The following is a 26757-nucleotide window of genomic DNA, read 5'->3' as shown; positions in this document are numbered from 1 at the left end:
AGTGGTTTCAGCTCAAGAGGGGCTGTGTGAGATCTTTTGATGCTGATATACCCTGCACAGTGTCCAAGAATGAAAAGTATCTTCAGCAGGAGGTTTAGGTAATAATCCTTTATCTTAATTAGGTGTCCCTGTAACGCCTGTTTTGGCGCTGCATTAAAAATACTGCAAATCCTTGCCAAGGTATCTTTGAAAAGAGGGTCTTTCTAAAGGAGCCTCTTCCTTTTAAAATAAATAACGAACAGAGGAACAATTTCCAGTTCACAATCTGATCTTTTAAACTTCCTGTTAAGCCCCAAATATAGTGCAAGAAACATGTTTGAGCTGCTGTGTTTGAGCCCTGATGATGTGATAGGAAGGATATATGTAACATCAAAGAATGATCTTGTTATACTTCTGAAGCATGGCTTTTGCAATTCCAAGTGAAATAATGGGTACTCGTTTTTCTCCTGAAAGTGGCAAGCTTAATAGCCTTGGGTTGTTTTCCATTAATGGTGTTCCAAAAATTTTCCTTCATCATGCTTGTGGTATATATATATTGCATGTCCATGTGCCTTTTTCATTATCTGGATTTCTTGTTTCACTTCTCAAAGCTTGGCTCCTATGTAATTCCCTGATGGGTTTATTTCAGACTAAAGAGGAATAATTTGAAATCTGCTCATATTTACCAGCAAGGCTTTATGCTAAATGAATGTTTCTGTTCTTTAATATTGTGCAAAATGCAGATTTCTTTTATTCCTTAAAAATAGCTATGGGCCTGAGGTAGGATCAGAGTTGAAAAAAATATTTTCAAACTACTACTTCCCAAATCACTTAGCCACTAGCCATGTTGGCTTGGAATTACTTCTACTTACTCCAAACAAAATGAAATAAATCTGTAGTGTAGAGCACCTTTTGCACGCATGACCTCTTTCCACCCCAAGGTATATAGATAGGTATATAAACTTAGTATAAAAACCAAATGTTTACTGAAAATAAATCAGCCTTTGTAAGGCTGATTTTCCTTTTTGTGGAGTACAGTTTCTGCAGAGTCCGCTGTGAACACTGCATTTTGTTGCTAACAGTTTTGTGTGGCATTCAGAAATCTTTTTGTGTTGCCAAATTTTTCGTGACCCCAACATTGAGTAAACTGGGGTCAGGGACCACAGTTGAAGAAGCAGTGCTGGAGAGTCAATCAACTGCATGACAATATTTCATTGAGCAAAGGAATTCTGGTAGCTGTAACACAAGGAATTTTTATTTCTTGTGCTACAGCTATCACAATCTCCCAACCAGCAGCCACAGTGGATGGGAAAATCTGAGATTAAAAGTCAGATTTTTAATATTTGACAAAGCTATTCACATATTTATTTAGACTACTGAAAAACCATCTCATTTTAATCCTTAGCTAGAAGCCTTTCCTTAAAAGATTGAAAATAATTATCTGGACCAGCAGATGACAATTCAACTGACAACATAGCTAGTTGCTTTACAAGACCAACCACAGTAAGCCTTGTTCATGATGCAACATTTCAAACAGGAAGTTCTCAGAAGGAATTTTCATGCATTCTCTCTTTCAATCTCCCTATCTCTCATATTTAAAAGAAATCTGAAAGACAGATGTTGGGGGTTGGGGTGGTGGAATTATATCATGTACAACTACTAGGTTTATTAAACAGAGTATAGAGTCCAGTTCAATTCCTGATTAAAATTTTTAGAATGCTAGGAAATGCATCTTTCTCATTTGGAAGTTCCTAAGCCCTTTATTGTTGCAAGAAAAAAAAGCAAAGGTTAAATCAGTTGATCTTTCTAAGGCAGGGATGGGAAACATGTAGCCATCAATAGCTGGCTGTAGCATTTTCCACTGCTGTCTATGCTTACTAGGACTACTGGGATGTGCCAGGCCTATGGTGCCTTGAAGGACAAATGATCCCCATTCTTGTCCAAAGGCTGGAATTTATATACATAACGATTATAAGGTGTTTCCCCAAGACTGGCTTCATACATGCCATGAGTTATATTGTCTCTGTAAAGCAGAGGTTTTTAAACCTTTGAAGCAAAGGGCTGGTTCGTAGTTTGAAAAAATCATGCATGAATTTGTATGCACCCTGCACATATCCTATTTGTCTCACACAAAAACCCATAAAAGAACACTACAATATTTAAAATGAAGAACAATTTTAACGAACATAAACTTACTGGTATTTCAATAGGAAGTGTGGAGCTGTTTTTGGCTGATGAGATAGTCATAGAATCATAGAATCATAGAATAGTAGAGTTGGAAGAGACCACATGGGCCATCTAGTCCAACCCCCTGCTAAGAAGCAGGAAATCGCATTCAAAGCACCTCCGACAGATGGCCATCCAGCCTCTGCTTAAAAGCCTCCAAGGAAGGAGCCTCCACCACGGCCCCGGGGAGAGAGTTCCACTGTCGAACAGCTCTCACAGTGAGGAAGTTCTTCCTGATGTTCAGGTGGAATCTCCTTTCCTGTAGTTTGAAGCCATTGTTCCGTGTCCTAGTCTGCAGGGCAGCAGAAAACAAGCTTGCTCCCTCTTCCCTATGACTTCCCTTCACGTATTTGTACATGGCTATCATGTCTCCTCTCAGCCTTCTCTTCTGCAGGCTAAACATGCCCAGCTCTTTAAGCCGCTCCTCATAGGGCTTGTTCTCCAGACCCTTAATCATTTTAGTCGCCCTCCTCTGGACGCTTTCCAGCTTGTCAACATCTCCCTTCAACTGTGGTGCCCAAAATTGGACACAGTATTCCAGGTGTGGTCTGACCAAGGCAGAATAGAGGGGGAGCATAACTTCCCTGGATCTAGACGCTATTCCCCTATTGATGCAGGCCAGAATCCCATTGGCTTTTTTAGCAGCCGCATCACATTGTTGGCTCATGTTTAACTTGTTGTCCACGAGGACTCCAAGGTCTATTTCGCACACACTGCTGTCAAGCCAGGCGTCCCCCATTCTGTATCTTTGATTTCCATTTTCTCTGCCGAAGTGAAGTATCTTGCATTTGTCCCTGTTGAACTTCATTTTGTTAGTTTTGGCCCATCTCTCTAGTCTGTCAAGATCGTTTTGAATTCTGCTCCTGTCTTCTGGAGTGTTAGCTATCCCTCCCAGTTTTGTGTCGTCTGCAAACTTGATGATCGTGCCTTCTAACCCTTCGTCTAAGTCATTAATAAAGATGTTGAACAGAACCGGGCCCAGGACGGAGCCCTGCGGCACTCCACTTGTCACTTCTTTCCATGATGAAGACGACGCATTGGTGAGCACCCTTTGGGTTCGTTCGCTTAGCCAATTAGTCAAGTTAAATAGGATTGTTGTTGCGTGCCTTCAAGTTGTTTCAGATTTAGAGTGACCTAAAGACTAAAGTTTAGGGTGGGGGCCAGATAAATGACTTCAGAGGGTTGCATTTGGCCCACGGGCCTTAACCCCTTGATTACTTCTCCTACAGTGAAACTCCTCATGGCGCTGGGATTATTTGGTATGCTATGGTGTAAATGCTCTTAGTGCAGGGATGCGTAACTGCTCCTCTAGAGTAAGGTACCATGACATCCAAAACTGGGACCATGGTGTGACTGTTGTGTCCAATCTAGCCAGGGTTCTTAAATTAGCATTTAGACAGAAAAGTAGAATCCTAGCTTACTTGGATATAATAAACCATAATGTAAGGTCTGAAGTAAGCACAAATATATCTGTATTAGTCTTGTTTACTCACTTGTGTGAACAGGAGGAAAGTGGAAGCAAAAAAACCAAAACAAAACCCTGGAGAAATAGCACTTGGCTCATATATATTATATTTTCATAAACCAAGATTGATTCACCATTATGCATGAACATGGTCATTACTAGAAAGAATATACTTTTACTAGATCATTCATATCTTTAAAGTGAATATACAACAAATGACTAAGATCTTATTTGTAAAACTGACATTGGATTGATCTGTCTCTTAATGTCTTATGAGGATAAATATTGTAACCGCTTCACAGGAGACCAGTGATTTTCTATTCATTCTGATTGGTTTTCTTTAGCAATTTTGATGAAGACTACCTATTAAAACTCCACTTGAATGAACTAGGGAGAAACTGAATACAGCCTTCCTAAGTTTATGTTTAGAGCATATGTCTATGCTTTTGCAGAACATTATATAAATGTTCTGTTAAGCCAATTCTATCTTGCAGGGAGGAAATCTCCCAGTCTCTAGCATACTATATGCTCATGCTGTGCATCTAAGAAATACCCTGCTAAATCAGAGCAAAGCCTATTCATGGTGATCAATCAGTTGCTTTTGTCTTTGTATGTGTAATAAAACAAACATGCGAAACTTTCATTGTTTTCTTCATCAAAGGAGACCATGCCTAGTATTGTTAGCCATGAAGATTTTTTCAAAAATCTTAATCTCATAGCAATTGAGAACTGTTCATATTGACTGATGCTGATGAATGTGTTTCTCCAGGCTTGAGCTCTGTATGCTCCTCGAAAATGAAGACATCTTTGAAATGGATTCTGAGGAAAACTCTGAACCCTGTTCACTTCTTTCTTATCAGAAGGTACAAAGTTCTGCTTCATTTATCTCTCTGTCTTATTCAACTGAAATAATACAATTCTAATCTATCTATCTGTTTTGAAAATGCAAACTGTCAGTCACCTGCTTTGTTCTAAGGATGCTATGATACCATGCAGTCATAGCAATGCATTAGTCCCACTGGTGCCTCAGCCTTATTACATGCACATTGTTTTCCAACATTGTTACATTTTTGGATTTTTCATCCTGGAAGTAATCTGTTAATGGCTTTCTTTCCACACAATAGTTCTGTAAACCAGTTCAGGTGTGGATATTTCATAGAATTTTCTTCCATGAATGAGTCATTAATGGGTGTGATACAAGTGTGGCCAGGTTACCCCTCTCTTAAGGATTTCCAAGGAAATCTCTGGCAGAGAAGTTCCAGGCTACCTCTGGTGATCAGACAGGAAATAGGTCTTTTGTAGTATTTTTAAATCCATCTTGATCTCCTACTCTATTTTTTTTTTGTTAGTGGTACATTGTCATAACATTGTAGCATGTCCTAGTATCATACTGTTTTTCCATTGTAGTGCTATCACAATTTGAAAAGAAATAGATTAACCCATCAAGAAGTGAGGGGCAACAAAAATGACATTAGTGTGGTACAAAAAAGTGAAAAATATATATTTAAAATGCAAATGTGTCAAGGTTGTAATAGAGAGCATCATCATGAGAGCACGAGACTAGCTGGAGCAGATTAATATATTGGCATAAAGAAGTGTTGTGTCAGGACCCAGGCTGCAGAGCACCAATAACCATGCGCAGAGACCAGAATCTATCTAATATCTTTATTAAAGGAATATATAAAGTCAATAAAAACAAGTGTTGAATAAAGTTCAGAAGTAGACCTTTCAGGAAAGGTCAAATATAGTCCAGGAAATCAATGTCCAATATGAGATATTAGAGTCCAAAGTTATAATCCAATAACCGAAACACACACTTTGCCAAGCAAAGTGTGGGGAAATGACAGGGTCCTTTAGTCCAATGGAGCTTGACAACAAGGCTGGAAAACAAACTAGATTCTTGGCAAACAAGACTTGATATGAGGCAACAAGATGCAATAAGCAAGAACAGGGTCCGTGGCGAGGTCCGGGGTACAAGGCAGGCTTGGAACTAGAACAAGGTCCGTGGCAAGGTCCTGGGAACAAGGAACTGGAGTAGCGTAGTCCACACACGATCTCACTCCAGAAGCTGACGAATTGACTCCGCAAGGATTTCCTTGCGGGTAAACACCTATATAGGATCTTGTTTTCCCGCCAAGGAACACTTTCCCTGGGGAACAAGAAGTGAAACCCATACTGTGTCCAGATGCATGACTCCTTAAGATTTCCCAAGGGAAACAGGCTTAATCAGCTAATTGTCTGGCAGCGATTCTGGCGCTTCGGCGATTCGCCTCCCTAGCGCCTCTATCTCGATTATAATTATCTTTGCGAGAGAACGGGGGAGAATTCTGCTCAAGGCTTGTTTGGTTGACTTCTTGTGGGCAAACATCTTGCAGGTGCAGGGGCTCCAATTCTGGCTGAAACGGTGGGAAACCCAAGTTTTCCTCTTCGTCTGCCACAATAGTACTAGGAAGGGGACTACATGGCCCATGAGACATCACATGTTGTGATAAAACCCTCAGTCAATAAAAGAAGTCAAGTAAAGAAGATTAATTTTTAAAGACAAGAGGCGAACAGCTTTTAATTTTACTTTCTACAGGGCTTTTCACCATCAGGTAAGGAAATTGCTAGGAAACTGGAGTATTAATAAACTGCTCAAAGTAAAAGTGATTTTGTCTATTCTAGATCAGAGCTGAAAAACTGCACGATCAGCAACGGTTGGCCATTATGCTGGATTGCTATAGTACAGACCCTCTGTATCAGCAGCTCTTCATCAATCTGGTAAGAGTAAAGCCAACTCTGAAAACAAACTTTTCCTCTATGAACAATGTGTTTGTTATATTTTTCCCTTCTGTTTATGACGGCTCTGTCAGCTACACTGATTTACATAAACACTGCCAATCTTGGGACGTTGCACTCTCAACAAAAGTAGCAGAGTACAAACAGCATTCCTGAGTTTTAATTCAAATTATATAAACATAACAGATGTTGATACAATGAGCCAACAAGAAAATACAACAAAGGCAATGATTTCAAGGGGATTTGTGATTAAAACACATTCCAGATTGGCAAAAAGATACTGTGATAATGGAACACATCATTTAAATGTCAGTGTTTGACTCCTACTAAAACAATATGCATAGCATTGTTCTTGAGATTGTCTCTGTCTCCAACCATGTCTCTAATGACACAGCAATGAAAATCCCTTGTCTGTTTAACATGAGATATTTTGACATTTACATGTTAATTGCTGCACTAGAAAGTTGAAGCCAAAGGCATTTCTATGAATCTCCCATGAATGCTTCTACAATATCATGTACCAATGGGAGAAACTTTATAGGTCATATATACTGCAACATTTCACTTAGCTGTAACCATAACACAGTTTTAAGGATTGTCCTACATCTTTTGGTAAGCAGTGGCTCCTGAAGTGATATATATAAAACTACATCAACAAGATGTTTTTATACATCTTGGAAGTTATAATGGGACATAAGAGATGTGGCAGGTGATAGATATATTGGGCCCTAGTGGTTAAAGCTTGATAAATATATTTAAAACAATGAGGAAACATTGCAAATGATCAAGCAGTTCTATCATATGCTTTCTTGGACTCCCAACTGTAGCTTCTAAACAGGTCAGTCCCAACAATAGTGTAATGAAACTGTCTAACCTAAAAACTATACACTTGTGAAAGAATCTCAAAAAGGAAGATTTTTCTTGCCATGAGGTGCTTGTATTTATTTTTAGGACTTCTGTGTCTGTGCTGAACCTTCCATCATGACGGTGCACTAAATACTACCATATAGATTTGACCTTAGGGGTTTTTTTTACACATGAAGTTGTTTTGGCAGCTACATCATTTGTCTGAACATCTTGTTTCCTAACTAGTATTCTTGCAGCAAAATGTCTTTGTGCTTCCATTTTACAAATGTTGTTGTATACCTGACCTTTATGTGTGGATATAATCACCTTAGTTGTGTGTGGTTTCTCCCAACATTAGTACAGAAAGAAGAATCCCATGTTTGGATTAACATTTAGCACTTTATCACACCTGCCTGCTGTCTCATTGCAATCACAATAGTATAGGGAATGGAAACATATCAGTTTTAAAACATTAATTATCACACTTTTGTGTGAGAGAGTAATGATGCTGCTTTGACAATCCATTGTTCTGCAATCTGTTTCTACACAGCCTCCAAAATCCAACCTATGCACAGTTGGTCATTATGCCTTTAAATTTTTATTTTATTTATTTTTTACCACAATTCCATGATTACATCAATACAAATAAAAATGAAAAACAACCCAACCTTCTTGGGACTAGCGAGAGGGAGTGAGGAGAGCAGGAAAATCATGCCCACTGGTGGCGTCTGACTGTTAGCATATTGGAACTGCAATGGAAGGGACTTATCAGACAGAGTTCAGTAATGGAAAAGCAGTGCTATTAAGATCCATTTGTTGTGGAATTTCGTTTGGATGCGGATGAAGAAAGCAGACTGACAGCAGAAGTTGTCTTCAAGATAGTTTACTTTTGGCCAAGAGCAGGTGACAATGTTAGCCGATGCCCAGAAAACACAATGCCACCCCTTGCCTGTAATGGCTTTCCAATTTATAGAATTTTACACAACCATGCACAGAAAGTTAACTGACAATGGAATTTACTATTATAATCCTTTTGGACATGCGTACTTGCCTTGTAACTTATATAACTCATTACTCATCACATCAGGTGAAGTGTCCATAGTTTGTTCCACATATGTACTATCCTCAGGTGACATGTTCCTAGTTCATCCCATGTATGCATTATCCATCAAGCCAAATCATTATTGAGGTTTGCATGACCTTATATTGTGAGCAAAGAGCAAATGTCAGGCAGAACATGTCCTGTCAATACTTTTATGGAAAAACACGATTTTGAGTAAGGGTCATCTAGATAAGGGATTTTCAGGGTTTTTAAAAGAAAATATTCAAGAGCTGCTGCCTTACATTAATGGGTTTTAACCATTAATGTAACTGCACATAACACAAAAAGATGGTATGCAAAGCAACTGCAGCATGGACAAAACACCATGAGATAAGAACCGGCCAAAGATGCTATTATCCTGCCAAAATTCCACTTTGCTAGTCTTGTGTGATAAAGTCCTGAGTCTTAGCTGAGATGCTTTTTCAGCTAAAAGAATGCCTGCATTTTGGGTACAAAAGTTATTTCTTTTTTTCCAATTACCACATGAATACATGTAATATTTGGTTATGTTCATGCAGAATCCTTGGATACACCAACAGAGCTTAGTTTTAGCCGCTCTATGCTACGTGATCTGTGTATATTCCAATAATAACCTAATCCTAGTGGAAACTGAAAGGGTTCCTTACATTGTGCTTCTGATCCTTTTAAATTATAAGTGAGATTTTAAAAAATGCAGAACCATGCGTAATATTACTTTATTTTCTTTAATATCTTATTTCTTTCATCTTGCAGGAGCCATACATAAACAAATCAGCCATGTCAATTCAAGCTCATTTCTCTCTGCAGCGTTCGTATATCATTTTCCGGTCTCTGGGCCTTCGTCACTTGACTGTTGTGGATTTACAGAATCAGGTTGTTGGCATAATCACCAGAAAAGATCTGATATCATTCCAGCTGGAAGAGAAATTGGGACTTCAGGAGTCATTGCAGCAGCCTCATTCTGATGATGAGCTTTTAGACTAACAAGCAATTGGACTGGGGAATACTTAGTTTCTGAAGTCTTGTGTTAGGTTATTATAAGAAGCTATTAGATGGAGGAATAGAGGATCGAGTCTTTGGATTCATACAGCTGAGTTTCTGCTATACAGTTTTCCCACATTCCAGTTATACAAGTGTATAATTGGTGTGTAGTAGGAGCAAGGGTGGTCGGTGAATCTATTATTTAAGGTGTTTGAAGTCAACCCTCAGTTTTAAGTCCACATATAGTCTGCATCAAGCATACTCAAACTCCGGCCCTACAGTTTTATTGGGCCTCCAACTCCCAGAATTCCTGACCACTGAACAAATTGGCTAGGGGTTCTGGGAACTGGAGGCCCAAACAGCTGGAGGGCTGGAGTTTGAGGGTGCTTGGTCTGGATTAATCAAGTTCTCTCTCTGTTGAATATCTTTTGGAAATAAGCTACTGTACTACATGATTCCTGCACAACCCAGAGGAATAGGTGTAAAACCTGAAGTGGAATTGCTGTTTGCATAGCAACAGATCTACTGTATATCCCAGATCTAAAGACACTGGAGAGAAAGAAAATGTCATAGCACCCCAGGGTGGAAGGACACCCCCCACAAATGAATTGTTTTTACTTCAGGAAACCAGTCAGGTATATCATTTGAATATTTTTTTCATAGGGGATTACATGACTTCCTGTTTAAACGTTATAAAATCTAGGTTTGAAAACGAAAAAGTCTGTTTTCATACAGCAAATCTACATCACACATCATGACCACAACATACAAATCTTCCTCTGGAAGCAGAGGAAAATGGCAACCTTTTTCAACCACTGGGGTGGAAACGGATTCTTCGAAGTCATTGCTGGGTTTGCCTTCATTTATTCGGGCAATTTTTTCTCCAGAAAGTTAGGAACTCATTTCATGGTGGTGGTGCCAGCCAGATAATTTTGTTCTTAGTACCTTCATGTTATTGGCATTTTCCCCTGAGATAAATGGAGTCAGCCTGTAGCACTGTTGGGCAACATTTATGACAGGAACCTTTTCTATTTTACTAGTAAATAAAAATTGAATAGGAATTATTGCTCACATCCCAGTGTATAAAGGCACACATTTATTTAGCGGTTTCTTTGCATGTATTGTTATGTGAATATGTGATTCATCTTATGAATAATTTTACTAGAGTTTATGCAAGCAAAGTAATAAAGAAAATTCCTCATGAAGTAGCTGAGCAAATGATTATTCAGAAATAAACTTGGAGGATTTTGAAGTTGGGGAGTGAGCTCATGCTGGAAGCAGGCTTATTAGTATATAAATAAGGTTTCCAGGAAGAGTGAGTGTGGGGCTGGTGGATCATATGATGGTGCTCTTCTTTAGATCTGATTGCGAAATTATGAGAGGATGAATTAGTTGTTCCACTCTTCATTTTAAATGTCAAAATAGAAGTCGTTTATTTAAAACACTGATTTTCCGGTCTCATTTGGGAGCTGAAAGTGTGGAAAGTACACAAATCCTTAAAGAAATTCAGTTAGATTAGAAAAAAGTAATATGTAAGCCAAAAACTATATTTAAACTACAATTCCTGGAATCCAGTTTCACAAAACGTAGGTTTATTCATTAGGTTTGCTCCATGTCAGTTCTGTGATTGTCCTTTCACTCATGCTCCTTTCATAAGATGGCCAATGCTCTCTCTTAAATGTTTGCCAGACATATCATAAGTTGCTGAATATCTTCAGCTGAGCTGTTTCTGATAGCAAGACAGGCTTTTGAATGAAAAAGATAAAGCTCTGGTGCCTTTGGCAGTCTGGACTGCAAACCTTCATAGCTGTCTCAGTGATTCACACATAATTATGGATATTCATTGAAAGAGTTTTCAAGGGGTGTTGGATTAAAGAACTCAAATGACTACCTGTTTTTTTGGCTGTATATTACAATGTTTATTAATTAATATAGCGAAGAAATCACAATCACTGAGCATGAAGATTAATGATGTGTTACAGTTCATTCCTCTAAAATGAATCTTCTCAATCATGTTAGTTTACGAGGTTACACTCAGCTGTTTGGGAATAAAGTTTATTGCCTTCAGTAAAGCAATGCTGACACATCCTATGGTGAGGATGGAAACGCCACTCCCAAGAATGAATTAGAATTCCCTGCTGGTTTCCATTGTATTCCTTCCTCATTTAAATTGTGCATTTAAAGACCTAAATGTCTGCCTGTTTTATTTGGGCTTAGATTTCACATCTGTAGCCTATTTTGTTAGGAAAACTCTTCATTTGATAGATGAAGCCCAGCTGCCAATAGGAACCACTAGATGCCACTCTTTCCAACATGTTTGCAAATTGCTAAGGGCCTGTTCATTAGAACTGAATGTGTCTCATGGGCAGCCCACTGCGTTCAAATAGAACTGTAGCACCACAGTGCTGAAAAAATGACCTCAGTAGATGTTTATCGTTTTTGGATCATTCTCAGCAGTTTTGTGCCAAGTGAAAAGATGATACAAGTAGACCTAAGTCCCACGGTATGATACTCAATGCTTCTACTCATGCAACCCTCAAAATACTTATTTTCCCTGAAGAATAATAATTAAAGTTAGTGATTTGTTTTTTAAGTTTCCATTTTTTCTTCAGGGGAGGAACTTCCTATTACTTCCTTCGGAGGGAAAAAGAACTTTTTGAAAGAACCGAAACAGCAAGTCAGTAGCACATCTGTTGAGTATCTGTTGCACATTGGTTCACAGTTGGATTTACATCAGTCTATGTCAGGCCTTTAGCTCAACAAGTGCAATATTGCAAAGCAAGCTGTTGGTTGGAAATCTCATGGAAAGAATGACTATTCAGCCTTCAACCCCCAGTTATCTAATGCTGCAATGTAATGTCTGTTCCCGACATAGTTGTGTGTTAGCCAATATCTTTGCAAAGTCTTCTATTTATTCCTGCAAAATATTTCTTTAGGTGTTCATTACTGTGGAACAGTGTGAACAGATTTGTTTAAAGTGCTCTTCCAGGTGTTTTGGACTTCAGCTCCCAGAAATCCTGGCCAACTTGCCAGCTGTTAGGAATTGTGGGAAATGAAGTCCAAAACATCTGGAGGAGGACAGTTTGAGAAACTGTGGTCTAAAGCATGCCTCACTCTGCTAGAGCCATGCCCATTGTATATAATTCAGGACCATTATGATAAGTGGTGATGTTTTAGAGTTAGGTGTAAATGATCTTGTGGTTTTCCAAGTGATGTTGGACTACAAGTATTTTATAATAAGTCATTTGGGGCAAATGGATTAATGTATTAACATCTGAAAGGTTGCCTAGCTGTGTTGGCCATAAGATAAATATAGGAAGCCATATTGTGGTTTTGTGTATTTAAGACCAATCAGCAAGACATCAAAATCTATGCAAACTTTTAAGAAATCCAGGTTTTTTTGTCAAGTAAGATGTTATAAAGGAGGCATAGAAAGGGTGGTGGTGGTAATGTGGAGTGAGAATGGCTTATCTCAAAGTTATGTCATATGCCCAGTGTCATCTCAAAGTGTAATTGGAGGAAAGATCTACAGATTCTCAAACTGAACTTATCAGGTACAACCAACCCTTTGTATCCATAGGTTGTGCACCCACAAATTCAACCAACACAACTATTTTTTAAAAAAAATCCAAAATGTTGATGGGTAGGCATATCTTGCTTTAGCATGTTATCCACAGGAGGTCCTGGAACCAACATTCACTTGATACTGTATGATATTTCACAAATATGGTCCTAGCCTGCTGGATACTTAGAAAGCAATAAAAGACAACAATTCTCCATTTTGTAAAAATAAGTATCCATCTTGATAAGACAAAAATGTCTGTCCAGCTTGAAGTTTAAAGGGCTGTCTGTAGATAGAATGTGGATGCGCTCCATGATTTATATGAGTGGCTACTGGTAATGGCTAGGAAGCATCTGGAGATGTATCTCTGCAATTTGGGAAGACCTATTCCTTGAGACGGTCTCACTCATTGAATGATTTGATCAACACCTTTTGGAGAATCAGATGTGGAAATCTGAGCTTCAATATAAAAATATTACAAATAGAAATTGTACAGTGTTTCCAAGAAAATAGTAGTTCAGAATTCAAAGGGACAGAGCTTCATCAAAATGCACATACCAAAAATGGATTCGAGAAATGCTTCCAGCTCTTATAGCTTCACAGAGGTTCATCATCTTCCCCCTCCTCTCTCTTTTTCATGATACTGCTGCTGATATTTAGGGGACTGCAGGAAGCTGTTCTTAACCTAGGTAGGACATTGGGTTTGATTATATAACTGCAAACATTTGCCACTGCTGCCTATCACATTCCTGCATAATTATAAATATGGTTGTTGCTGCATGCCTTCAAGTTTATGCTGTTCTTATCCTACAATTTTCTTGGCAATATTTACCACCTCATCATATTGAGAAGGGAAAGCATGGGTGACCATCCCTTTAAGAATAGAATTTGCCTCTCTTACATTGTTTAGCCTCTGCCTCCTCATCACACTCACACTCACACATGGAAACTTAAGAATTGTCAATATATTTATTTTACATTCATCACAAGATCAGTATTACTTTTTGTTTTCAACCAGGAGAAACAACAATATCCAGAAACCAAGAGATCCCTTGCCCTGTCCAAACCCTCTTACATTAAAAATTGACACCAGTTTAAAACCATTTCTTTCCATGGGATCCTATGGTTCTGCATCAAAGTTAATAGGATACAAGAGATGGTGATCCATGTTAAAACCATTGCTTTCCATGAAATCCTATTGACCTACATCGAACCCCAGAGGACACAAGAGGTAGTGATCCAGGTTAAAACCATTGTTTTCCATGGGATCCTATTAATCTGCATCGAACCACATAGAATACAAGAGATTGCTGACGGCTGAGCAATGAAATAGATTGGGAAACTTTTATGGTTCCCATTACACCTGTTTTTCAGTTGTAAAGATGTGAGCAAAGTGTAATAAGAGGTTGGAGCTCTCAACACGATTGCTGGCCCATGTTCAGAGTTCCCTCCTTTCAGGACAATTCAGCCTCTTTTCAGCCCTGGAACATGTGATGAGCTCCGTGTCTCTCCATACTAGAAAAGAGGCTTAAGTATCCTACAAGGGAGAAATTTCTCAATGTGATGAGGCTGATTGCCAGTTTCCTCCTTTCAGGACACTTCTGCCTTTTTTCAACCACGGAGGGCTATGCATAACTGCCAGAAGTAGTTTAACTCATGTAATAAGCTCAGTGCCTCTCCATGCTTGAAAAGAGTCTGAAGTGTCCTACGGCTGGGAAATTTCTCAATGTGGTGAGGCAGTTATTCAGAAGGGATTTACCATTGCCCTCTTCTAAGCCTAATAGAAGGTAACTATTCAAAAGTCAATAGCTAAACCTTAGTCTTCCAGAGTCAGTGCTGGTAGCTTTTATTAGTAAGGAAAACTGCAGCATCTACACTCCCCCCTGAATTTACTTGCAGTCCTCATAGTAGGTCTCTCTTTGTGTGAATATATTCTGATATTCCTACGGAACAAATAAAGACACATTTGTTTAATCTGTATCCTGTTTTCAATTAATATGGGACACAAGGCAACTCAAAGTATAATACAAAACACCAGACAATATTTTTGTTCAGAAAAGATGCAAATATTCTGAATGTGATATGGGAAGGAAAAGAAGTGTTAAATATGTACCACAATTATCACAGTTTCAATGTGCAGTTAACTGGTTAACTTTATAAAAGTTCTATTCTTGAAGGCAGAGAAGACTATGAGAAGCAATATGTCGAAATGTACAGAGCTGCTGCATTTTTGGATTCTCATTTGGAGCCTGCCTTTCAGACTTGTCATGATAAGTATTTGCAGTTCAAAATTTATGACTACACCACTGGCTGGGTCTCAAATATTTATTCCATCTTCATATCTTTTATTTCCATATCCAATACATGTGTGCCAAAGTCTCTGACGGAATCTACCTCTTCTTCCTTTTGGGATGAGGCTTGGAGTGCACATACCCTCCGGTTCTCCCAATGTGGCAGGGACAATTCTGACTTCAGATGTCCTACTCCTTCAACTGCTTTTGTAATGTCCTAGTTTCTCCTTGCTGCTCCCAGTTTGTCTTCAACTTACTTCAGTTGCTGCAAATTAAGTCGAAAGAGCAAAGGTTGTATGCATGCAATTTATTCACTTACCTGAACAATAATGTCCCAATCTGTAGGATTAGATGAATATATAGAAAGTCATTTATATTATATATTTAAAGAAATTAGAATAAATTGGTAATTATAATGTTGTGAGCCCTTTGAGTTCCATTTAAGAGAAGAAAGTGAGATATAAATAAATAGAATTAGGAAGGAGAAGAAAGAAAAGGCAGTATCTTGCCCTTCATAGCAGCATCAGGCAAAATGAACTGCTACATCATTTCCTAGTGTGTGTGTTCCTCTTCCTTAATAACTTTTCTATCCTGATCACTTTCCAATGTTGCTTGGCCACACATGTTCCAGTTCTCTTTTGTGACATTTTGGAGGACAAGGAGTGCAGGAATAACAACTAGAAAATGATCAGTGAGAAACAGCAGACCACACTTTGCATCTCTTACACTTTTGTAGTACAAGGATGTCTGTAGTATTTCAATTTGAATAATGGCTCCTGTGTTCTGAACAAAATAAAGGCATTCATCCATGCAGCAATGTAAATCCTAGTTGGCCTAGATAAAGGTACTGAATCACTTTCTCCTTTATTATATGCTCAATATTTATACTCCAGGTATCAGGCCAGGCTCAACATAATGGGGGGAAATGGCTCTCCCAATCTCCACCCTTGAAAAAGAAGCTTAGGTTTGGCACAGTGGTGTATTTTTAGAGGAGAATGTAAAAATAATGTACAATGGACATGTTTGCGGGTGTGTGTGTGAAAGATATTTCTTTTCCAAGATCTTTTAAAAATGAAAGCAAAAGTGCCTCTCAACAGACATTGATTAAGTGAGGGAAAATGAGCATTCACTAAAACCTTGCAATCTGTTTAAATTTCGCCAAGTGTTTGCTTGTAAAATGACGAGTTTCCTTCTCTTAACAGCTCATTGACATTACTGGTAACAGATGAAGCTTTTCATTATCTCATATTTTATAGCTGGCATGCATTCACTTTCAAAAAAAGAAAAGGACGCAGGCTATTTTCTGGTTTGGTGGTTTGGTCTTGCTCAGCATCAAAAGGTGACAAGCAAATGGTAAGACAATTATCCTGTCTGGTAGAAGGAGACCCTACTTAAAGGCATAATCTACTAGAAGATGGCTGCTAATTTGTATGTCATACTTTTATATTTCTACATAGGACAAAGCTTAAGCAAGATTGATTAAGAAAGACATGTTTAGAAGGGTAGGGTAATTTCCTTTTTGGTTTCTTTTATGGGCTTCCTGTAGGCATTTGGTTGGTCACTTTATGAAAAAATAATGCATGACTAGATTATTTTTGGTCTGAACTATAATTGCTTTGCTTAAGTTATCTCATTTAATGTCAGACTGAGGAGTATATAATTCCTTGCAGAGTCATACTTACACAGTCTCGATTCATGTACCACTCTGGGCTCCCATGTGATAGAGGACAGCTTTGTGCCCATCTTTCCTCCATCACACTGCTGATATAACATATGAACAAATGCTAAATGAGGATGGCTACACACATTGTCAAAAAGGGAAATAAACAAAAGAAAGGACCAAAAAAGAACATGGGTTTTAATAAAACTAGACAATGCTGTTGTTTAATGTATAAAATACACATTTGTGGGTTTAACTTTTGTTGATTTGATTATTAACATGGTCTCTCTAGAAATATTGAGATCCTCCAGGTCACCCTCTGGAGGAATTTGACCTTAGATTCACCCAGAGGGATCTAGATGTTGCTCGGGAGGTTTTCTTATCCTATAGCAGTGGTTCTCAGCATGTGGGTCCCCAGGTGTTTTGGCCTACAACTCCCAGAAATCCAAGCCAGTTTACCAGCTCTTAGCAATCAATCAATAATTTATTACGGTCCATGACCAGCTTAGAGAGGGGCACAGATGTCTTCAGATGGGGACCAGCTGTTAGGATTTCTGTGAGTTGAAGGCCAAAACATCTGGGGACCGACAGGTTGAGAACCACTGCCCTATAGGAACTCTCAGTGGGGCTTGTGATGAGGAGGAAGCAACAGTGGGAAGGAAGCAAAACAGCAATAGACTTTGTGGAAAAAATGTCCCCAGACATTTAGAAAAAATAGCACTGAAAAAGAGGACTTGTTCAGGGAAAAGAGGATATATGGTACATGTAAGGTTTGAAGCTGAAAGTATTTGAGTTCAAGCAAGGAATATGGGCAGAGATATTTTGGTCGAAATCCATTTGTTAATACTAACTAGAGTAGACCTAGGAAATAAATGGAACATATAAAATGCTAAATTCCTATTGATTCAGTGCACCTTATGCAGTTGGGATCAACACTTGGGTTTTACCAGAATCCTGAACACTTGATTGTATTTAAAGGAAAGAGAGTCTTTGGTACAGATTTATTTTTATTGCTATGATGGATTACATTTCAAAATCTTCTGATTGCATTTACGGTATGTGTATTTTTTTTAAAGTTCCAAATGATTGTGCTTTATAGATTGTAAGGCTCTGTTATTTAGGAAGTTTGTCAGTGTAGAAGTAAAAGTTTTAACATCTTGCTATATGAGTAATCTTGGCTGGTATGATTCCATTTTTGTAGGTCTTTTAAGAAATTTTGCGTGAATCGATTTGGTATGTATATTTACGGATCTTTTTCTTTTTACTTGTTGGTGTGTGCCTTCAAGTCATTTTTGACTTGTGGCTCTAAGTCAAACCTATCGTGGGGGTTTCTTTGCAGAGGTGGGTTATCTTTGTTTTCTCAAATGCTGAGAGTGCGCAATTTGCCATTTATCTGAAAATCACAGGATGACCCACAATAAAAGCATTATATATGTGAGGACTCATGTAAAATCAGTTAGTTCCGAAAGACGTTAGTCAACAACCATGTTTTCAGAAGGTACTGGCATGATAGCCATATTGGTACCAGAGCGGTCTCCAATGAGGGGATATTCTGTAAGTGGGGTGCCACAGCAGAGAAGAAAACACAATATAATTAGTCAACCATCTATATTTGCTTAGGGTAAAGGGTGCAGAAAACCTGCAAAAGTGGAAAAAAGCTCACAAATTAAAAAAATATCACCTTTATTCTGAGATAACACATCTCTAGGTATTTTTAGTTCCTTCAGTATGACTCTGGGATCTATTTCCACTGATAGTTGACCATAAAGTCACACTGGAAGAAAAGAAATTTCTAGAGAGACCATATTAATCAAATCTCTGAATACCAAAATCCACAAAAGTCAAACCTGCAAAATGTGTAGGGCTGCCTGTAAACAATATATGCAAATGTTATATGGGTGTTATTAATAGAAACATTTATAGGCCCTACTGAAGAAGAAAGACTCCTGCTAATGTAGCCATTATGAAAATATGGACAGTGAGGACATTTCACCACCTTGTTGATTGTCTCAGACAGCAAATGATCTTGGCCAAGCAAGTTCTCATTCTAGTTTCCACTTCACATTTTCTTGGACTCTGTGACTCCTAGCCATCCCCACCTACTAATCTATGAGAACCCTCATTCAAGAGTTATAAGGGTTCATCTGGCACATAAAACAACCAGTTTGATGTGGTGTTACTCTAAAAAGACTTTAGGATCACTTCCTCCCAAGTCCTTGTTGGCTGGTCTGTAATTTCCCCAAGGAATTGATTTTATAGGTAAGGAGAGCAATGGAATTAAAATAATAATAATATGAACTTGGAAATTTTAGAGTCAAAATAGATAATGAAAAAAATGTGCCAGAACTTTATTACATTTGCTTTTCTTCTGCAATAAGCAAAGTGTTCCCCTTTTCCAATAACTGCTTGCATTTAAAGTAAAAATGTGTAGCACAATCTATTAATGTTTATGTGGATCCAAGCCCATTGGGATCAGTGAGATTTACTTTTAGGTAAATATTTATGGGATTACAATTCTGTACCTATTTACTACAGCTACAATCCTGTACACAATTTATCTAGGAGCAGATTCCATTAAACTCAATGATTTAAACTCTTTGCTTTTATATAACACTGCTCCTACCAGCTTAAATGAATTGAATGCATACATGTATTTGGAGATAAGTTATTAATTTTTTTAGACTTTATTTTAAAGTTTTTGCTTTGTTTTACCCTTACATAAATATAAGAAAATGGGGCAGCTGGGGAAAGAAACTTCTTGACGACCTTTCTTATTTTAATGAAAGGCAGATTTCTTACTCTGGAGTCTTAATTCAATGGACCTGGAAATTAATTTAACCTTTACAAGTTTTGTTTTAAAGTGCATTTAAAATTATCTAGGTCATTGCTAAAATTGCAGTGCTGGAGTATGATGTTCTTTGTAGTGTTTAATGTTTTAAAGCTGACCAGAAATTTCAGATTGTGGGAATAGCATTTAATAAAAGCCTTTCATTATGAACTCCCATAGTATGATTATATCAAAAGGGCATATTAACAGTGCTTACTAGAATTAGGAGTGCTATTTTTTAAAAAGATTCTTTTTGCTTCTGTCACATTATATGCTCATTACTGCTGATCTTCCTTTTAGTTACTTTTAGGAGTAATAAGAGAATGTTAGTTTATACATAATATTGCTAATGCCATTTTTTTAAAAAGATATGACATATTTTCATCATTTATACAAAAATAACAACATTGATGCTTCTGTCAATCAAAAAGTAATAACTAATATTATTGCTTGTAAAAATTACTTTTTTAGTCAGAAATGAGTTTTGTTGAGTTCAGTGGGACTTGTTTCTTGTTGTTAACTGGAATTACACTGATTTTAACTTATGATGACTTTACAAGTGAGAGACTTCCAAATCATCTTATCATTTTCTTTAAGACTCAAGGCCATGAATTTGGAGTCCATCTATTTGTAACACAGTCCCCCTCTTTTCCCACGGCCTTCTACCTTATAGAATCATAGAATCATATAGTAGAGTTGGAAGAGACCTCATGGGCCATCCAGTCCAACCCCCTGCCAAGAAGCAGGAAATCGCATTCAAAGCACCCCCGACATATGGCCATCCAGCCTCTGCTTAAAAGCCTTCAAAGAAGGAGCCTCCACCACTGTCCGGGGGAGAGAGTTCCACTGCTGAACAGCTCTCACAGTGAGGAAGTTCTTCCTGATGTTCAGGTGCAATCTCCTTTCCTGTAGTTTGAAGTCATTGTTCCACGTCTTAGTCTGCAGGGAAGCAGAAAACAAGCTTGCTCCCTCCTCCCTATGACTTCCCTTCACGTATTTGTACATGGCTATCTTGTCTCCTCTCAGCCTTCTCTTCTGCAGGCTAAACATGCCCAGTTGTTTAAGCCGCTCCTCATAGGGCATGTTCTCCAGACCCTTGATCATTTTAGTTGACCTCCTCTGGACAGATTCCAGCTTGTCAACATCTCCCTTCAATTGTGGTGCCCAGAATTGGACGCAGTATTCCAGGTGTGGTCTGACCAAGGCAGAATAGAGGAGTATCATGACTTCTCTGGATTATTTATGCAGGCCAGAATCTAGTTGGCTTTTTTAGCAGCCACATCACATTGTTGGCTCATGTTAAACTTGTTGTCCACGAGGACTCCAAAATCTTTTTCACACGTACTGGTGTTGAGCCAGGTGTCCCCCATTCTGTATCTTTGCATTCCATTTTTTCTGCTGAAGTAGAGTATCTTGCATTTGTCCCTGTTGAACTTCATTTTCTTAGTTTCGGCCCATCTCTCTAATCTGTTAAGATCGTTTTGAATTCTGTCTTCTCATGGTATGTCTGAAGTATGACAATCTCAGTTTAACCATCTTGGCTTCTAAAGAGAGTTCTGAGTTTCTCCAAGATCTTTCTAGCAGTTCACAGTATCGGTAGAAGTCTTCCCCAGCATCACATTTCGAAGGACTTGATTTTCTTTCTATCAGTTTTCTTCACTCTCCAGCTTTTATAGTCATACATAGAAATGGGAACTCTAATAATATGAACCATCCTAACTTATGTATTCAGTTATATATCTTTACACTTTAGAATTTTGTCTACTTCCTCATAGCTGCCCTTCCAAGTTCTAGCCATCTTCTTCTTCTTGACAGCAGTCACTATTCTGATTAATGACTTAGCCAAGGTATGGGAATTTGTGAACTACCCATTGTCTATTTTTTGTTTATTTAATGCTCCATTATGAACCAGCCTTTGCACTAGCTTCATTCTAAGTCTTTGGTATTTTCAGCTGGAAGCATGGTGTCATTTGCATATCTTAAATGGTAGATATAAATATAGGTAGTCCCCAAGTTATGAACAAGATAGATTCTGTAGGTTTTATCTTAAGTAGAATTTGTATGTAAGTTGGAACAAGCACATTTTTATGTGTAACTCCAACAGCATTGGGAAGGGTTAACATCCATGTGGAGTTTGTTTGTTTTTTGTCTGTGCCCCTATTTAGAAGATGTCTGTCCCCATGATAACTGAATTTTGGAAAATTTGGCTTGTTGTGGAACAAGGATTGGTGAGAAAGCTTCAGTGGGGACAACCTTTCCCCATGTCTCTTTCAGGAATGAATTTCCCTTCTTAGGGGTAGATTTCTCTCAATTCTTCTTGTCTCGCATCCGTTCTTAACTATGAGTCTTTGTAAGTTGGATGTTTGTAACCCAGGGACTGCCTGTAGTTTCTACCTCTGTAATTTGAAGCATCTGTATTAGTATGGCATCTGTTTCTAATGATTTCTTACTTCTAAGTGCAGTTTCCCCTTCCATCTTCTTTCCAGTAGGCTCAGATAAGAGCAAATGGTTATCTTGATGACATTGTAATGTTGTGTGGTAGCTGTCATCTGTGAAAGGTTGGAGGATATGTTAGAGGCAGGCAATGGTAAATCTCTGAATAAATATTTTCAAGAAAAGCCTGAGATTGGGTCATCAGGAGGAGGAATCAGCAAGAAGGCAGATAAGACAACAATAATAGTAACAGCAGAATGTCTTTAGATTCACGGCAAGACATGATACTGAAAACAAGTTGTATGATACATGGTAACAAGACACGAAGTCCAGTTTTGGTTTTCCTCCTTAAATATACCTTTATCTGAAGTTCAAAACCATTTTCTAATGTTCTATCTGCAGTGTGTCCATGAAACAAGCATTTGTCTAATATTGTAACACAGAATTAGGAGGAGCATGTTTTACTCTTTATTGGAGAAGCACAGCATACATTTAAGGGTACCACATAAATGATGGATCATAATAGTTTTATAACTGTCATCCATATGGTTTTGATTTTGGCCCTCTGTCTCTAACTAAGGTTTTACCAAGAACCACAAAAGAACTTTTATGGAATATGCTGATTCATCATTAAGAAAAATAGAAACCATTGCAATTTTGGCATTGGCACCTGCGGAGCTCAATGGAGATTATGAATATGTTTGTCTCCAAGACACTGCAGGTATTATTATGGCAATTTTCATGATGTCTATCAAACAGTTTTTGCAGCAGGATGGGAAATATTTTTTCCAGATGTTTGGGATTTCATCTCCCATCAGATGCACCCAGCATTGTCACTAGATAGGGATTATCAGTATTATGATTATTTAATCTATTTGTATACTGGTTCCTATGTCTATTAATATCTCACTGTGAATAAAAAATTCAACACATATAAAAATGCAGATGCTAAAATCCAAAGCATAAAATAAACAATGAGGATAAGTATCATTTCAAACATCTAAAACATTCAAAGCAGAATTTATAAACTGAGTCAATGGGGAAAGGCCTGTTGGAAGAAGCACATCTTTACTATCCATGTAGAGCAGTGGTTCTCAACCTTTGGTCCTTTAGTTGTTTTGGACTTCAACTTCTGGAAAATCCAGCCAGCTTACCCGGAGGACCAAAGATTGTGAATTACTGATGTAGAGTACCCTATAGTTGGCAATGCACAAATACTGGGAGGAGGGTTTTGAAAAGCTGGATAGGTCACAGTGTAGGCTTGCTTCTGGGAGGCTGTCAAATAGCTAACTGCCCTGTGAAGAAAGCCTTAAGGGCATTCACTGGGTGAAATATATATATTTTTTATCATCCTGAGTTATGTCTCTCTCCCCCGACCCCAAGCCAGAGTCTGAAACACCTGGATGGCTAAAGTTCTCACCTTGCTCTGTTAAAGCATAGTTACTTCCTTCCATTTTCTTAATTCAAACTAGACCTTTTTTGTCTGTGCAATTATTGCATGCATACCAACAATAACATTTGACAGAGTAATAATATTTTTTTTCGTGTCAGGAGCGACTTGAGAAACTGCAAGTTGCTTCTGGTGTGAGAGAATTGGTCGTCTGCAAGGACGTTGCCCAGGGGACGCCCGGATGTTTTGATGTTTTTATCATCCTTGTAGGAGGCTTCTCTCATGTCCCCGCATGGAGCTGGAGCTGATAGAGGGAGCTCATCCGCGCTCTCCCCAGGTGGGATTCGAACCTGGTAGCTTTCAGATCAGCAACCCAACCTTCAAGTCACAAGGCTTTAATCCACTATGCCACCAGGGGCTCAATAACAACAACAACAACAACAACAACAATTTCTTAGCTATCTCTTCTTAAAGCTTGAAGTGGAGTACGACATAGATAAAACCATAAAATCATTAAAACACATATATTAAAAGACATAGACATAAGGTTAAAACACATTACAAGTAAATAAATGCCAGAATTAAAATTCATAGTTTAGCTGTGCTGGATAAATTCCAGGGCAGAGAGAGAACTTATATTTTTAAAAGGTTAGAAATTACTGTAGGTAGATCAAATCAATAGAAATCATGCTAGATTTGCTAAACTGATAAAAATAAGGTCATATTCATCCAGTATAGGATTCTACTGCTGACTGGGCAAATTTAGTATTTTTGAGTCATACAAATGGATTAGCTGTGTTGTATATATAGCCAATTCCAAAAGTCACGTTGGAATGATATCTTTATTAGACACCCTGCAACTCAAAACCACAACATTCTCTAAAAACCTTCTACAATCTCAATGTCCCTTCATCAGGCAAAGTTGCTACAGAAATCAGATGGGAAGAGAAGGGGGATTAAAGTTATGGTGTCTACATCATGTTGTATTTAGTTTTTATGGGAGAATCTTGAGGTTCCTCCATAAAATAACATAATTTATGAAGGTGCTTGAGACTTTATTTATGGGGAAAGAAAAGAATGGAGGGTTGGATAGGCCTTCAGCCTGATCTAAAACTGTTTGTCTTATGAATCATCAGCACCAACATACCAGTGCTCCTAAATGAGAAACAGGCTGCTACCTCCACTTTAATGGGATGGTTTAGATGGATGACGTGTAGCTTATAAGCTAGCTAGGTCTGCAGTTTGGTGAGGCTGGTGTCCCTCTAAGAATGAGTATCAGGAGCATGTCTGAAAAAAATATGTTTGTTTTTCATTGACAGTTTCACATATAAAGGAATGGCAAGCAAGCTTCTGGAAAGAAAGGAGCTGCCATGACCTTTGTTATTTGAAGGTTGCAGGTAACATCACATGGCACTCTGCTGCTATTATATGAATGGCTCACTAAATAACAAAATGTAATAGCAAAATGCTGATAGCTGCAATGAAATAAGATTAATTGCCTTTCATATTAGCTATTAGTGACCCTCAAAGCATAACCTGAATTCAATGATTTTAAGGTTAAGCTGATTATTTCTAATTCTCATTCACTCTCCCTTCACCTTTCTCTATATCTCTGTCAAAGACAAATAGCTGAACTTAAACTATCTTTTCTTGCACCATATTGAATGTTTTAAAGTTATACACTAATGTCTTAACTCAGGATTGCTCATCATATTGAACCGACTTTCTTTCTTATACCTGTATTTTAGACTTATTTTAATTTTGACATCAAATATTCTGTTAAAGCAAACACTCAATGCTGAAGCAACCTAGCTGAATTTATGGGGATTCCTTGCCATGATGCTTTCAATATCCAAGAGGCAGAAAACCTGTCTTGTATTTAGTCTGATTCTCATGTTATAGTTAATTAGCTCATTTATAATTAACTGCTCAGTTGAAGAGATGGCCTTGATATGAGTTGAATTGTTCACCTTCTAAAAGCAAAACAGCTAACACTCCAGTGCAGGAAAATTGTTAAAAATCTCTCCTAGTAATATATTATAATTTTGTGCCAAAGTGCACAGGGTTTTTCTGTGCAATAATTTTGATGTACAGTATTGCTGAGGTTTAATGTATAGAACTCACAATTCTCTCTCATAAAAATAAAATTTATTTGTACAGAACAATTTCCCAAATCTGGGAACTCATTGCTCGTGGAAATGGAAGTTGTCCTGTAATTGCATTATGGTATATGACAATGCGCATATTATGGGTTGTTGTGTGTTTTCCGGGCTGTATGGCCATGTTCTAGAAGTGTTTCCTCCTGACGTTTTGCCCACATCTATGGCAGGCATCCTCAGAGGTTGCCTGCCATATTCTTCACTCTACTGATTCATATGTTTAAAAGTTAGAACTGGTAAGATCTGAAAAATTGGGTGGGGGGATGCTGAGTCTCCAGGACTCAACCTGGATTATGCCAACACCAACATTTCCCAAAGAAAACAAACCAAACATTGAATTCACTAGGTCTGCTCCTGATTTTTTTTATGGGAAATGTTTTAGAGCAAGTATTTATATCACCATCTTCTTTTTGGGCAAAACTACTGTTTCTAGAAGCTTCCAGGAACAGAAACAATTATTTTTGAAGGAGGTTTTTTAAAGTAAGGGGGCAAGGTTGCAGAAAGGGATCTGGGAGCTGAGGAGAATGCAGCCCTTGTGATTTCCTTTGGTCATGTTGCAATAGGTAGTTTAGCATGTGTCATGAATCTTTTCTTAGGCAACAGCTGACACTGTTATAGTTAGGACTTTCCTGTCTTATTCTGTGGTCTCGTTTAGTGCCATCTTCTCATGCATCTTTGGAAAAGTTATATGGTGTGTGGAATTGTACATTCATTGGGGAGGACAGATTACTTTCATCTGTGAGAAGGTTTTCCGCCAAGCACCCTTTCAAAATGACATTGTGAGAAACTGTAGCTGTGCAAAATATTGCAGTACAAAAAGTGCTTTGCTTTTATTTATATGTGGAAGAGATCTCTATCTTGATTGGAAGAAAATCCACAACTCCAATAGCAGAGGGAGGCCTCATTTTTCTGTTAATGTTCTTGCTCCATCCTGTTCAAGAAACAATAAAAGCAGCAATGAAGTAATCCTTGAATCGAAATCAACACAGTTGCTGCTGCAGTTCTGAATGATGGCAAGTGAAATTTCAGAGTTAAGATTCATCCCTTTCCTATTTAGATACATTTTACAAACCCTTCTG

At 38.1% G+C, this 26757-nt stretch overlaps 1 protein-coding gene and 1 long non-coding RNA gene across 2 annotated transcripts in view; one reads left to right on the top strand and one right to left on the bottom strand.

Moving 5' to 3' along the window:
• The window catches only part of LOC103279490 (chloride channel protein C), a 75564-nt gene extending 65003 nt beyond the window's left edge, over positions 1-10561 (top strand). Inside the window, exons 14-16 of the mRNA XM_008114863.3 lie at positions 4440-4533; positions 6335-6430; positions 9129-10561. Of these exons, the coding sequence (XP_008113070.2) occupies positions 4440-4533; positions 6335-6430; positions 9129-9359 (421 nt within the window). The 3' untranslated portion in view covers positions 9360-10561. The remainder of the gene's footprint in view (positions 1-4439; positions 4534-6334; positions 6431-9128) is intronic.
• Positions 10562-13873: 3312 nt separating this feature from the next.
• LOC134298612 (uncharacterized) lies at positions 13874-23529 on the bottom strand. Its single transcript, XR_010005709.1, has 2 exons — positions 22147-23529; positions 13874-15474 (listed from the first exon to the last, which is right to left on the bottom strand). It is a non-coding gene; the product is annotated as an uncharacterized LOC134298612 (long non-coding RNA).
• Positions 23530-26757: the final 3228 nt, after the last annotated feature.

The sequence above is a fragment of the Anolis carolinensis genome, chromosome 4, assembly GCF_035594765.1.
Source record: "Anolis carolinensis isolate JA03-04 chromosome 4, rAnoCar3.1.pri, whole genome shotgun sequence".
In the NCBI taxonomy this organism is placed as follows: Eukaryota; Metazoa; Chordata; class Lepidosauria; order Squamata; family Dactyloidae; genus Anolis; species Anolis carolinensis.
Note: the sequence above shows the minus strand (reverse complement) of the source record. Positions and strands in the feature narration are given on the sequence as shown.